Source organism: Myotis myotis, unplaced genomic scaffold (genome assembly GCF_014108235.1).
Source record: "Myotis myotis isolate mMyoMyo1 unplaced genomic scaffold, mMyoMyo1.p scaffold_m19_p_3, whole genome shotgun sequence".
Lineage (NCBI taxonomy): Eukaryota > Metazoa > Chordata > Mammalia > Chiroptera > Vespertilionidae > Myotis > Myotis myotis.
The window spans coordinates 185981684-185995614 of record NW_023416335.1 but is presented as its reverse complement, the minus strand read 5'-3'; the positions used below and the strand labels follow the sequence as shown (position 1 = coordinate 185995614).

The following is a 13931-nucleotide window of genomic DNA, read 5'->3' as shown; positions in this document are numbered from 1 at the left end:
AGGCCAGTTGACTGCCTTGTTTACATCCATAGTGGCTTCCCATTATACCATATTTTTACTGTGATCTGATTCTAGCCTTCTGCGATCTTTATTTTTGTCTCTTGCTTGCACTGCTTTAGCCAAATTTACTTTATTCCATCTCAAGGCCTTTTCACTTGGTGTGCTGTTTCTACTACTTGGTCCACTCTTTCCTAAATATTTGTATGGCTAACCCTTTTGTGATCTAGGCCTCAAGTTCTGCAGCCCTTCTTTTGTCACTGTTATTTTGTCCCATTTTATTCATAGTTCTTAGCACTGTTTGAAGTTTGTCTTCACTAATACTACCTTTGCTTGGAAGGGGGGCTGGTATGTTGTAAATACTCAAAAATTGTTAAAACAAGGCCCTAGATTAGCACCAGATCTTATCAGATCAGGACAATTATTTTCTAGTTATCTATACCCCGTGTAGCAGACCCCCCTCTCTGAAGAGTGAGGCATGGGAGGAACCTATTCAAAGCCCTTGCTTGTCCTGTGAATCCCTGGGCAGCCTCAGCCAACCTGAGACCCAGTTAATTACCTAGGAGAAGTCCAACTTGTATGCTCTAGTCCAGGGGTCCTCAAACTACGGCCTGCGGGCCACATGCAAATACAAATATTGTATTTGTTCCCGTTTTGTTTTTTTACTTCAAAATAAGATATGTGCAGTATGCATAGAATTTGTTAATAGTTTTTTTTTAAACTATAGTCCGGCCCTCCAACGGTCTGAGGGACAGTGAACTGGCCCCCTGTTTAAAAAGTTTGAGGACCCCTGCTCTAGTCCCTTAATCACCACTTTCCTTCCCATTGCATTCTTGCTCTGGGGCTTCCTTTTTATATCCTAACTAGAGGCCCGGTGCACAAAATTCGTGTGGGGGGGTTGGGGGGAGTGTGTCCCTCATCCTGACCTGCACCATCTCCAATCCAGGAGCCCTCAGGGGATGTCCTACTGACAGCTTAGGCCCGCTCCCTGTGGTTCTCCGTGGGGCCTGCCTGCTCCACACCACAGTGACTGCCAAGCAGGCCGTGCTGGGAGCTGCCTCCTCCATGCTGTCAGTCTCCATGGAGGTGATGAGGCTAATTTGCATACTCACTCCTGATTGGCTGGTGGGCATCATGAAGGAACAGTCAATTTGCATCTTTCTCTTTTATTAGTGTAGACTACTGGCCTGGTGCACAAAAATTTGTGCACTTGGGGGGGGGGGCATCCCTCAGCCCAGCCTGCCCCCTCTAGCAGTCTGGGAACCCTCACAGGATGTCCTACTGATGTCCCTGTGGGGAGCGGGCCTAAGCTGAAGTCTGGCCTCCCTCTGTGGAAGGCAACTGGCCGATCAGGTATATAGATACTTTCTGAAGGCAGCACAGACTCCTTCCTTATTTCTTTCCTCTGTGGTTGGAGAATAGGGGACTAAAAGGTGGAGACAGAACTGTGGCCTGGCCTGGGGCTCTTGTAGGCAGCAGAAAGAAGGAGAGGGCTGGGGAAAGTCTAGACACGGTTTTCTTCAATTGTCCTCCCTTTCTCCGGGCCCCTCACTCTGTTCTTTCCTTGTCATGGTGGACGCTTGGGCCTCGGACTGACAGGAGCCCAGCGATGGTGGAGTTCAGCCCCCTCACTTCTCAGCTGAACATACAACCGCCTCATATTCCAAGTGGAGCTGTTTTCAAGTGGTTAAAGTGCTGGCAATTCATGCCTCCCGGCCTTTCCCCTCTGGGGTTTCCTCCTTGGGTCAGTTGCAAACTTCACCGAGACACTGAAGCAACTCTGCCCTGGTAGTTCTGCACCGGCCCCTGCCCAGACCCAGTCGGGCACTTTTCCTTGAGGTCTCTGGGTCCACAGTCTGAGCTCAGGGAGGTCACCCAGAGCCCATTCCCCCAGACAGGTGGGGCAGGGGGGCTAGCTTGAAGAGCTGGAGGAAGATGACAGAGTAAGAGTTGGTATGAACTGGCGCCTGCTTAGCCAGACTTCCTAAGCTCCCCACCGGACCCAGGCCAGGCCCCTTCCCCACACCAGGAGGATCCCAGCTGAGGTCCCCTCCCTGCACCCAGCGCTCTCCTCCCTGTTCTACCACTGGGGGAAGGGAGCAGCTCACCTGCTCTGGACCCTGCCAACCTGGCAGGCTGAGGCGGTGGTGCAGCCTAGGGTGCTGGTGGCTGTGAGCCTTCTCCCCCTCCCTGAAGCGTGGGGCAGGGTTGCAGCAGCTCACAGCCACCCCTGGGCACCATGCATGGAGAAACCGCTCTCCACTGAGCCACCATCCACCTGAGACCTGTGGGGGTTGGGGTGGCCTCGGGCTCCCACTGGCCCCACTGTAGCCAGACTCGGCTTGGCCGGCTACCCCCGCCGCCCAAGGGCTGCACATGCCCCACAGGCCTCATCGCCCTCATGAATCGCTGTGGTCCGGCCGTCCCATCCCAGGAAGTGGCCATCCCGATCGCCATAGCTCACTCCCTGGTGCAGTTGGGCCTGCCCAGCAAGCATATAGGCAGGAGCTGGGCCTCTGAGTGGAAGGAGGAGGGATGTGTGGGCCAGGGCAGAAGTGGAGAACTTGGCGGTGTAAACACAGCCCAGCCCCACGTTGTGCTGGCCCCTCGTGCTGCATTCCCAAACCCCTGGGTGCCCCTGCCCAGCACTGTGCTCTCGGGCCTGGGGTGGGGGTGAGGGACGTGGAGCAGCGGCCTGAAGGCAGCCCTCGCTGGCTTGGAATCACAGCTGGCTTGTTCGATCAGGGAGGGATGCGGGATGCAAAATTCCGCCTCTCTCTCTAAATCTCTCTCTCTTTGTCTCTCTCAGAGTGGGCCCCGTGTCTCAGGTGGATGGGCGAGGGCTCGGTTGAGGCGATGGGCACCGCTTGCCTTCGCCCCAGCCCCCGCGCATTGGGACGTGTCTCAGGTGGGCGGGCGAGGGCTCCGGCGAGGCAATGGGAACCGCTTGCCTTTGCCCCAGCCCCCCTGCGCCCCCAGATCGCATTGGGACATGTCTCCGGTGGGCGGGCGAGGGCTCAACTGAGGCGATCTGCACCGCTTGCATTCATCCCAGCCCCCGCCCGCCCCTGGGTTGCACTGGGACTTGTCTCTGCTGAGCAGGCGAGGGTTCAGGCTAGGCGATCTACACTGCTTGCCTTGGCCCCTGCCCCCCTACATTGGCACGTGTCTCCAGTGGGCGGGCGAGGGTTCGGGCGAGGCGATGGGCACCACTTGCCTTGGCCCCAGCCCCCGCCCCCGCCCAACCCCAGATCGCATTGGGACGTGTCTCTGGTGGGCGGTCAAGGGCTTGGGCAAGGCGATCTGCACCACTTGCCTTCTCCCCAGCCCCTGCGCATTGGCACGTGTCTCTGGTGGGCAGGGGAGGGCTCGGTTGAGGCAATGGGCACCGCTTGCCTTGGCCCCAGCCCCCGCCCACCCCCAGATCCACACGGGAGTGGGTCCCCTGTGTCCGGTGGGTGGGTGGGGGAGGGCTCCAGCAAGGCGATCAGTACCGCTTGCCTTAGCCCCCGGTAGCACAGGGAGGCTTGGATGGCGGCTTGCACTGGCCTACCCTGCCAGCAGTATGCAAATTAGCCGCCATCTTTGTTGGCAGTTAATTTGCATATCACCCCGATTAGCCAATGGGAAGCGTGTCAGAGGTATGGTTAATTACCATGTTTGTCTGTTATTAGACAGGCTGTCCTATAGGTCATGGTAACCCCAAATCCTGCCTCATTTTTAGTAATTTACCTTATGAATCATTGTTTTTCAGTTTTAGTGTCATCCAGAGGTATCTTCAAAGAAACCAGGTTGAGTGTGGTCCACCAATTCTCTTACATGTTTTTCCTGCCAGTAAATAAAGTTCAACAATTCTAGTAAATGACTACAAAACAGTATAGTAAAGACATACCATAATTCATATTAACTTGTAGGTTACATTTTTAATAGTTTAAGTTCAATGGAATATTAATTTAGCCTGCCTTTTCTTTGAGGCTAAGGTGGGGGGGGGGGGGGAAGGGATGTAATTTTTCAGAAAGCAGCAACAATAAAATGGGGAGTTGAAAATGTAGACCAAAGGAAAATATATCTTTAGTAGGCTCCTTATGTTTTTTAAAATATATTTTTATTGATTTCAGAGAAAGGGAGAGAGAGAGAAACATCAGGGATGAGAGAATCATTGACCAGCTGCCTCCTGCATGCCCCACACTGGGGATAGAGCCCTCAACCTGGGCATGTGCCCTGACTAGGAATAGAACTATGACCTGGTTCATAGGTCAACACTCAACCACTGAGCCATGCCAGCTGGGCAGTACCTTATGTTTTATCATATGTATTACATATTGTTCTCTTACACAAGGAGGATTCCTGAGGAAAAATTGCTGGAGCCAAGAACATTCTCTGGAGGCCTGGCTTTCTTATCTATAGAAAAGCACAATTTTCAGTGTGGATAAAATGTGAACTAGATAGACACAGTGTCACCTAGTCAGTGGTACTTTAAAACCAATAGAGTTCCTGAAGAAACAAATGCAGCATCTGACTAATTTACCTGTGGAAACAAGGTCAAAGTATGCAGCTGATAGCTACTGGGCAATATTTTATAGGTTGAATCACTTCACACAACTAATAAGAGAATGGAACTTGGTGTAGTGGAAAATAACTGATTTTAGTTTACAAGATTGCATATACAACGGTAGTCCCATCTATACTAATAAAAGGGTAATATGCTAATTAGACCGGACGTCCTTTTGGACAAAGCCACAGCCGCGGATGGTGGCTGCTGCTGCGAGGGCCAGGCCGAGGCGGTGGCTGCTGCTGCGAGGGTCAGGCCAAGGCTCAGGCAGCCACCGTGGCAGCAGCAGAGGTGTGATGGGGGCGTCGCCTTCCCTGATCAGCCACGTTGCCTCCTGCAGAGGGAGGCCTGAGGCAGCAGCAGCGAGGGGGTGATAAGGGTGGTGCCTTCCCCTGATCACCCAGTCGCCTCCTGCAGAGGGAGGCCAGACTGTGGCTTAGGCCTACTCCCCACAGGGAGTGGGCTTAAGCCATCAGTAGGACATCCCCTGAGTGCTCCCAGACTGTGAGAGGGGTCAGGCCGGGCTGAGGGACTGCTCCCCCCAACACACACCAGTGCACAAATTTTCGTGCACTGGGCCTCTAGTCCTATATAATAAAAGGGTAATATGCAAATTGACCCTAACAGTGGAATGAGCAGTCACTATGATGCGCACTGACCACCATGAGGCAGATGCTCAATGCAGGAGCTACCCCCTGGTGGTCAGCGCACTCCCACAGCCAGAGCTCCGCTCAACCACAACCTGGGCTGATGGCTGTGAACGCAGCGGTGGTGGCAGTAGCACCTACCTCCTTGGCAGTGCTAATGATGTCCAACTGATGGCTTAGGCTTAGGGAGCGGGCCTAAGCCATCAGTCAGACATCCCCTGAGGGCTCCCGGGCTGCCAGAGGGCACAGGCTGGGCTGAGGAACCCCCTGTGAGTGCACAAATTTTCGTGCACCGAGCCTCTGGTAAGATTATAATGGAGCTGAAAAGCTCATCACCCAGTGACATCATTGCTGTCTTATCTGTTGTTGTACATGTATTACTCACTTTTGTGGTGATGCTTGTGTTAGCAAATCTGCACAGCCAGTCATATAATTATAGCACAGACAGTTATGTAGAATATATTATACTCTATAATAATAAACTATGTTACTGGTTTATGTATTCACTATACTATGCTTTTTATCATTATTTTCAAGTGTACGTCTACTTTAAAACAAATTTGCTGTAAAATAGTGTGTCATGTAATGCCAGCAGCAACCTCATCTTGTGTTTACCACATCTCTTGATGCATCATTTTCTCTTGTGTTAGATTTAATCTTGTGTTTTATAAGTTTGGTGTAGCCTAAGTGCAGTATTATAAAGTACACAGCAGTAAACAGGAATGTCCTAGGCCTTCACATTGCCACTCACCCAGAGCAATTTCCAATACTGCCAGCTGTATTCCTGGTAAGTGCCCTAGACAGAGGTACCCTTTTAACTTTTATACCATACTTTTCCTGTACCATTCTATGTTTAGATATGTTTAGTTGCACAAGTACCGTTGTGTTACAGTTGCCTGCAGTATAGAGTACAGTAGCATGCTGCACAGGTCTGCAGCCGAGGAGCCATAGGCTGCACCATATAGCCTAGGAGTGTAGTGAGCTACCCCATCGAGGTTTGTGTAAGTGCACCCAGTGATGTGCACACAGTGATGAACTCACCTAACAATGCATTTCATACAACGCATCCCTACTGCTAAGTGGCACATGAATGTAATGGGAAACCTGATTTTAGAGGGGCTAAATGGTTTGTCTAATGAGTTCGGGTTCAGAGAGAGAGAGAGTGGGCTAGTAAGTGTGGTTTGAAGGGTTATATAGCCTGGGGTTGAATCATCCTCTGACACTTATAGTCTAAACTCTCTAAGACTCAACTTCTTTATCTATAAAGGGAGATGATAGTTCTCACACACAGAATTTTTTTAGATGGAAATATCAAATAATTGATGTAAAGGGCTTACCTCATAAGAATATTAGTTAATATATATTTATTTGTTCAGTAATTCCCTAACTTTGGGATTTGGTGGACCAATAGGTTAGAAAAATGGAGGTGGGTATGATAGAATGTCTGCTTCTAATATTGGCACGTGAAGCTATTAAAAAAGAAAATAAATTGCCACCACAATCTTCATTTAAAATAGGACATTTTAAAATCCAAGTTGTAGTGAAGGCTGTAGTCTCAGAATGAAGAACTGTTCTTTAAATTGAATAAATTTAGCTTCATAACAGACTCAGTATAATTCTTATCTTTCTTATTTCACTGTGAAGTAGGAATTAGATGGTCTATAAGACTCCCTCCAGTTGTGAAATAATTTAATTCTAATATTCATACTCCTCCCTAGTCCTTCCTGCTTCTATACTTTCCCCATCTACCTTAGAAATACTGGTTTACAGTCCAGTCTAAGTGGATCGACTAAGTGGAATGACTGCTCTGAGAAATCATAGAATTAGAGACCAGTCAAATGAAATTGGGCTGGATAAAACAATAGGTACCCTAAGAAAATAGCACAGTAATATGCAATCATTTATCTAACAAATATTCACAGCCTACTATGTGCCAAGTACTGTACTAGACGCGAGGCTTACGACAAATCAGCAAACAGTCAATGCCCTTGGAATTTTATTCCTATCCCCCAGGCCAGGTAGGTTCTTCAGGCTTCAAGATAAATATGATACATTCCTGGGGCTTTCATTTTAATTGAAGAAGAGGTGGGGATGGGAAGACAGACGCTTTATATGACAATTTAAAATTTTTATTAAAAACATCCACAAAAAGGAATGATATGCAAAGTCTTCATGGATAAAAAGAATAAAATAAAGACAGGTTAACAAGAGCCAGTTTGGGAATAGCAGCAGATGGGCAAGGAGAGTTTGCTCTCCTGTGCATCTAGGTTCATGATTCTTTATATTTAGCTCACATGAATATCATTTGAGGGAACTTGTAAAAATACAGATTCCAGGGCCCTAGAGATTCAGCTTCAGTAGGGCTGTTGTGGAGCCTCGAATTGACTAGAAAAAAACTCTTGGGGGATTCCAGTGTGGTAGTGGTGGTCTATAGATCTTTCTTTTGAGAGGCCTTGCCTTAGGGGCTCTTCAGAAGTTTCTGAAGGCAATGCATTTAAAAGGGGAACTCACAAAGTGAACCTCGGCGACATTTCTCCATTAAAGAAACTCATTTTTATTTTTTTGCATTCTATCACCACTATCTCTCAGAATGCTGCCAATTTAATACACTTTCAAACCCTAGAGATTAATTCTAGATTAGTACTGTATAACAGGTCAAATTTAGGAAAAAGTCCTTGAGAAATTCTTTGTAGACATATTGCTAACATGCTTGCTGTAGGAGGCTGCCCCGATTCTGGTTTTCAGCTAAGTTGGGATTCTCACAGCTTTTTGTTTTAGTTTTAATACATTTACACTATACATGAATGTATAATGAATGGTGTGGAGTTTGGCTTAGAGTTGTATCTTCCCCTTAAATTGGATTCTATTTGTGGTCTTTGGATCTCTTAAGGATGTCAATGCTTTCCCTTTGAAGGCCACCAGGAACACATCTCTAGTTGGATAAATTTGGGTTCGTTGACTTGATGCAACAAGGGAGAATGCTCACCATGGGGAATTGTAGGATGTCTCAGGAAGAGGATGTTAGAAATGACATGGGATTTGGCCTTGTGTTTGGTGATTTGGGGAAAGTTCAAGGATTTGGGCCATTGCCCTGGACGGGATTGCTGGCAGGAAGCAGTGATAATACTATGACAAGGCAACTTAATTATTATCTAAAACACAAGAAGAATGGAATGAGGCTAAAACTGATGGGTAAAGAAGTGACAGTCACTTATATTAGCCAGGATATGTGGTTTAGGCCATGTTTGTGGTTTAGGCAATGCTCATGTTTTTTTGTTTTTTAAAAAAAACTTATTTTATTGATTTTTTACAGAGAGGAAGGGAGAGGAACATGTGTTAGAAACATCGATGAGAGAGAAACACCGATCAGCTGCCTCCTGCACATTTCCCACTGGGGATGTGCCCGCAACCCAGGTACATGCCCTTGACCGGAATCAAACCTGGGACCCTTTAGTCCGCAGGCCGACGCTCTATCCACTGAGCCAAACCGGTTAGGGCAATGCTCATGTTTTTGTTTGTTTGTTTGTTTGTTTGTTTTTTTCTGTGTTCAGACATGATTATGAGTGGTCTTGTTTTTGTTGATTCATCATGGTCACAATGGCCTTGGCTGATGTTGGCATTCTGTGACATTGTCTATGTTTAACTGGAGAGCCTGGTGATGTAGCTGGGCTAGGCCAGCTCCAGGCTTTTAGGGCCTGCTTTTTATTTTATCTTTAAACTAAAAATAAAGGGGAAATGTTACATGTGTGAATAGAATCTTGATACATCCAAAATAGTCACAATAATTCTGTGTTGACAAGGCTGAGAGGCAGCTCAGTGTAAGGGAATAGGACTGGGATTACTTTTCTATTAATCCCCAACCTGCCCTGTGAACCTGACAACAACATTAGCAGCTTCCATTTGCTGAACACCTACTACAGGCTTTCCACATATACCACAACTTTACAGGCGAAGACATTTGGATCCCCATTTCTCAGACAAGTAGACAATAACATTCCTAGAATCGCGTAGTTACTCAGTGGAATTGCTGGTACACTGGGGGTTCTATGCTCAGTTTCCACGACCTCAGGATGCCTCTCTATTCAGAAATCTCGTGTCTGCAGGGATAGCTGTGGAGATATAACACATTCTCGGCAGGGCTGTTCTAGACTCAAACGCTAGCATACATCTGGAAGCAGTAACCGGTTCATGGCAGACAAGCCATAACTCAGTTTTCTTCTAGGATTGTGAGTACAGATGAATCGACTAGTAGCCTATGTTGAGCGACTTCAGACCATTTGAAACTTCTGATCACAAAAGTCAGACTGAAAAAAAAAATCTTAGCGTCACACATTCCGAGGTTAGTGGAGCTCCAAGAAGTTGTCAAGGTCATTTCTTACAGATGGAGAACATGAAGCTTGGCAGGGCATTTGATGCGCGCAGGGAGAGACCAGGTTCTCACTCCTGGGCCCCTTCTCTTCCTGGCCACAGCGCTGCCTCCCGTCTTGGAATGCCATCTCACAGTTACTAGTAAAAGTTCCTACACGTGGGTACCCCGTGCAGCCGGCAACTTCGGGATTTCAAAACGGCTTTGTCAGCGTTCCCGCCGGGAGCTGGTGCTGGAGCCGCGCAGCTCGCGGAGAGGACCCTGGAGCGGGGCGGCCGGATTCCCCGCGGAGCCCCCGCCCGGGTCCGCCCCGCGCGGCCGAGGTGCCCCGCTCCGCCCCGAGGGCGCAGGGCGGGGCGATCGCGGCGTAGTCGCTGGCGAACAGGAAGGAGGAAGGGCCGGGCGGAGGTGAACCCGGGCGGAGCACCCGGCGACCGCTGCAGCGAACCGCACCATGTCGGCGCACAACCCGGGCACGGAGCTCGGTAAGCGCCCCTCTCCGCCTCCCGCGCGTCCGCCTCCAGCGTCCGGCCGCCGCCTCCCGGCCACGGTGGGGCTCGCCGCCGCCCGGGCCCTGCGCCCACGCGGGTGCTCCCCGGGCCGGGAAGCCGGGGCGCCGGCCGCCCCCACCCCAGGCCGGGCCGGGGAGACCTAACCCTTGGGCGCGTCCCCGCCCGCCCGGACAGCCAAGCCGGCTTTTTCTGAGCGGAGGGGATGGGAAAGGATTCGACTCCCAGCCCCCAACTCGCTTACCTTCTAGCTCCTGGATTGCAAAGAGCAGGACCCCGAACCCCGAACCAGCAAAACTGGTTGAAAACCGTCCTTGCGCACTTCGTAGAGAATCCCCGTGTGACCTTAACACTCGATTTCCAGAGGGTTTTAACTCAGCTGCGTCCCAGCAGCGGCCTTGGCGGTGGAGAAGTGGTCAGGCCTCGGTTCTATATAACTTAGGGAGAATTGAGTCCGATCTTATAGGTACGAAGATTTATAAAAGTGCCCAATGAATGACTTCTCTATTTTAAAAACTGTCATGGCTATAGTTAAATACCACTGGCAAGAAAACTTAATTGTGATTTCCAGAAAGTGTGAAAACTTTGTCATTCAAACATAGCATAGACCATGATCGGCCAAAGGTTAAGATCTCGGTGTCAGCTTTATAACTTGGCTATCTGCGTGGTGGATCTTTAATTTGGCTGTGTGGCTTTGGGCACATTCCTTAACCACTCAGTGCTTAAGTTTCTTAATCTGTAAAATGTTTATAATGGTATCTACCTCATAAACTGGTTTGGACATTAAATGAGAGGATGCAAAGTGTGATACATTGTGGCTACTTAGTAGGCGTTAATAAAAATATATGGCGAGTTCTGTTTTTAGGGGCCAATTTTGAGAGCATTAGCTGTAAATTATATATAACATAGGGGTACTTTTATTTCTTTAAAAATATCTTTTCTAACTAAACAGTCTAGAGGTAGTCTAGAATTTTGGTTGAATGGTAAGAGCATCCTATATAATAAAAGGCTAATATGCAAATCGACTGAATGGCGAAACGACCAGTCCCTATGATGTGCACTGACCACCAGGGGGCAGATGCTCGATACAGGAGTTGCCCCCTGGTGGTCACTGTGCCACTTATGGCTGGCGAGTGCAGTGGCGGGGGCGGGAGCTAAGGACATCCTCCGAGGGCTCCTGGACTGTGAGAGGGCACAGGCCTGACTGAGGGGACGCCCCCCCACCCGCAGTGCACGAATCTTGTGCACTGGGCCTCTAGTATTTTTATAAAGACAGATGATTTCCTCACCAAATTGATTCCCTTTTAGTCACTGCCATTTGGGAGATTATGTTTTAAACTCTAGCTCTACCTCTGGAGTGTGAACTTTAGTAATAAAGGAATATTCCCTAGATTGGAAGATCCTGAAAGATGGGAGGTGAGGGGTAGGGATGGGGTGCAGGTCTTACCTTGGTATCTTCAGGGATGTGACTCAGTGACTTTGTGCCCATAGAAGATGAACCTTTATTTTCCCTAAACTCAGAGGTTTAATTTTTGTTCTTTCAAGAAATACAGTTAAACTATTTTTACTTTCTTTTTTCAAATTGAGATATAATCTATATCTACACTAATAAAAGAGAAAAATGGTAATTGGCGTACGGCGCTACCCTTTTCATTGGCTAATCAGGGCTATATGCAAATTAACTGCCAACTAAGATGGCAGTTAACTGCCAACAAAGATGGCGGCTAATTTGCATATGTAGGCACAATGCAGGGAGGTGAAAGGGAAAGCAGGAAGAAGCCCCCTGCCACTGACAGTGATCGGAAACCCAGGGGGGAGCCCCCTGCCCCCCAGCCATGATCAGAGAATCAGGCGCCTTTGCCACCCTGGCCAGTGATAGCAGGAAGTAGGGGTGGAGCCAGCGATGGGAGCTGGGCACAGTCGAAGCTGGCAGTCCCGGGAGCTAGGGGTCCCTTGCCTGGGCCTAAAGTGGAGCCCACGATCGTGGAGCCGCTGCAGTTGCGGGTCCCCGCTGCCCGAGCTGGACGCCTCAGCCAGAGGCGTTAGGCCTGGGCAGGGGCGGAGCCTGCAACCGCGGGGAGCTGGGGATCCCCTGCCCAGGCCTGACACCTCTGCCGGAGGCCTCAGGCCTGGTCAAGGGGCTGATCCGGTGATTGGTGATCGGAGGGTGATGAGGGTCAACTCCTCTGGCCGGGGCATCAGGCCTGGGTGGGGTGCGAAGCCGGGGATTGGGGGGATATGATGGTCCCCTTGCCCAGGCCTGAAGCCTGGGTCAGAGGCGTCAGGCTTGGGCGGGGGGTGGAGCAAGCGATCAGAGGGAGATGGGGGTCCTCTGCCCAGGCATGATTCCTGGGCCAGAGGCCTCAGGCCTGGGCGGGGGTCAGAGCCAGTGATCGGGGGGAGATGGGGGTCCCCTGTCCAAGCCTGACACCTCTGGCGGAGGCGTCAGGCCTGGGCAAGGGGCCGATCAGGCGATCGGAGGGTGATGGGGGTCTACGCCTCTGGCCGAGGCATCAGGCCTGGGCAAGGGGCAGAGCCAGCAATCGGAGGGGTCTGGGGGTCCCCTGCCCAGGCCTGACGCCTGGGCCAGAGGCATCAGGCCTGGGCTGGGGGCAGAACCAGTGATGGGGGGAAATGAGGGTCCCCTGCCCAGGCCTGACACCTCTGTCAGAGGCGTCAGGCCTGGGCAAGGGGCCGATCCTGCGATTGGAGGGTGATGGGGGTCAACGCCTGAGGGCTCCCAGTATGTGAGAGGGGGCAGGCTGGGCTGAGGGACACCCCCCCCCCCCCACCCAGTGCACGAATTTCATGCACCATGCCCCTAGTATATATATAAAAGGCTAAGTGACTGACCATACGTATGTCCAACCATCCGACCGACTGACTGGCTGGTACATAATGACACGCTCTGGCAATTTAAAAATAAATGTTGACTCATGCATGCACAATACATATAAAGCTCTCGCTGGCGCCAATTGCATACATATAAAGCTGTGTTAAAACTGTGGAAATCGAGCATTAGATCACACAGGGATTCTATACAAAGTATTATTAATTTTATAATACTATATTATATATACTATTTTGACGTAATTTTTTGCAGTAACGTAATTACCGTGCAGATTTTTCTTCTAATTAATTCCCTTTCAATGTGCACAGATCTGTGCACCGGGCCACTAGTTGACATATAACATTTTTGCTTTCTTAATTTGAGAGAATTAGAATCGCCTCCATTCATTTGTTGAAAAGAAACAGTATAGACAAAAACAGTTGCTATGTAGAATAATAGTAAGTGTGGTTTTTATGCAATGATTTCAATGATCAGTTTTGTTTTATTTTCTTTGTTTAATTAAAATCAGATACACAAGAGTGTTTTTCCTTCACTGGTATTAATCATTAATCTCAACAGAGGTTTAGCCTAAAATACTAAAATAAGTTACTTGAATTATTTATGTACTAGAAAAAAAACTTCACTATTAATTTATGCAGTTGCTTCTCTGATGTCTCCTGTAGAGTTTTCTAATTGCAGTGGTCGTCAAACCGTGGCTCGCGAGCCACATGCGGCTCTTTGGCCCCTTGAGTGTGGCTCTTCCACAAAATACCACGTGCGGGCATGCACGTACAGTACGAAGTTGACTTAAAACTTTAAGTAAAGTTTATTAAGTTAATTTTAGGGAATGTTGTGGAGTGAAAGAAGATGTAGTGTCGAGGATTGAGAAAGGTATGTTGAGATGGTTTGGACATACAGAGAGGATGAACAAAAGGAGATCGACGAAACAAGTACACAAGACGAGTGTGGATGGGAGAGTTGGAAGGGGTCGACCTCAGCGAACGTACCTCAATCAGATTGAGGACGTTTT

General features: G+C 49.1%; 1 protein-coding gene across 1 annotated transcript in view; it reads left to right on the top strand.

Moving 5' to 3' along the window:
- The first annotated feature begins 9904 nt into the window (after positions 1-9904).
- Positions 9905-13931, top strand: part of DERA (deoxyribose-phosphate aldolase) — a 100595-nt gene continuing 96568 nt past the window's right edge. The window contains exon 1 of the mRNA XM_036300464.1: positions 9905-10047. Coding sequence (XP_036156357.1) covers positions 10017-10047 — 31 coding nt within the window. The 5' untranslated portion in view covers positions 9905-10016. The remainder of the gene's footprint in view (positions 10048-13931) is intronic.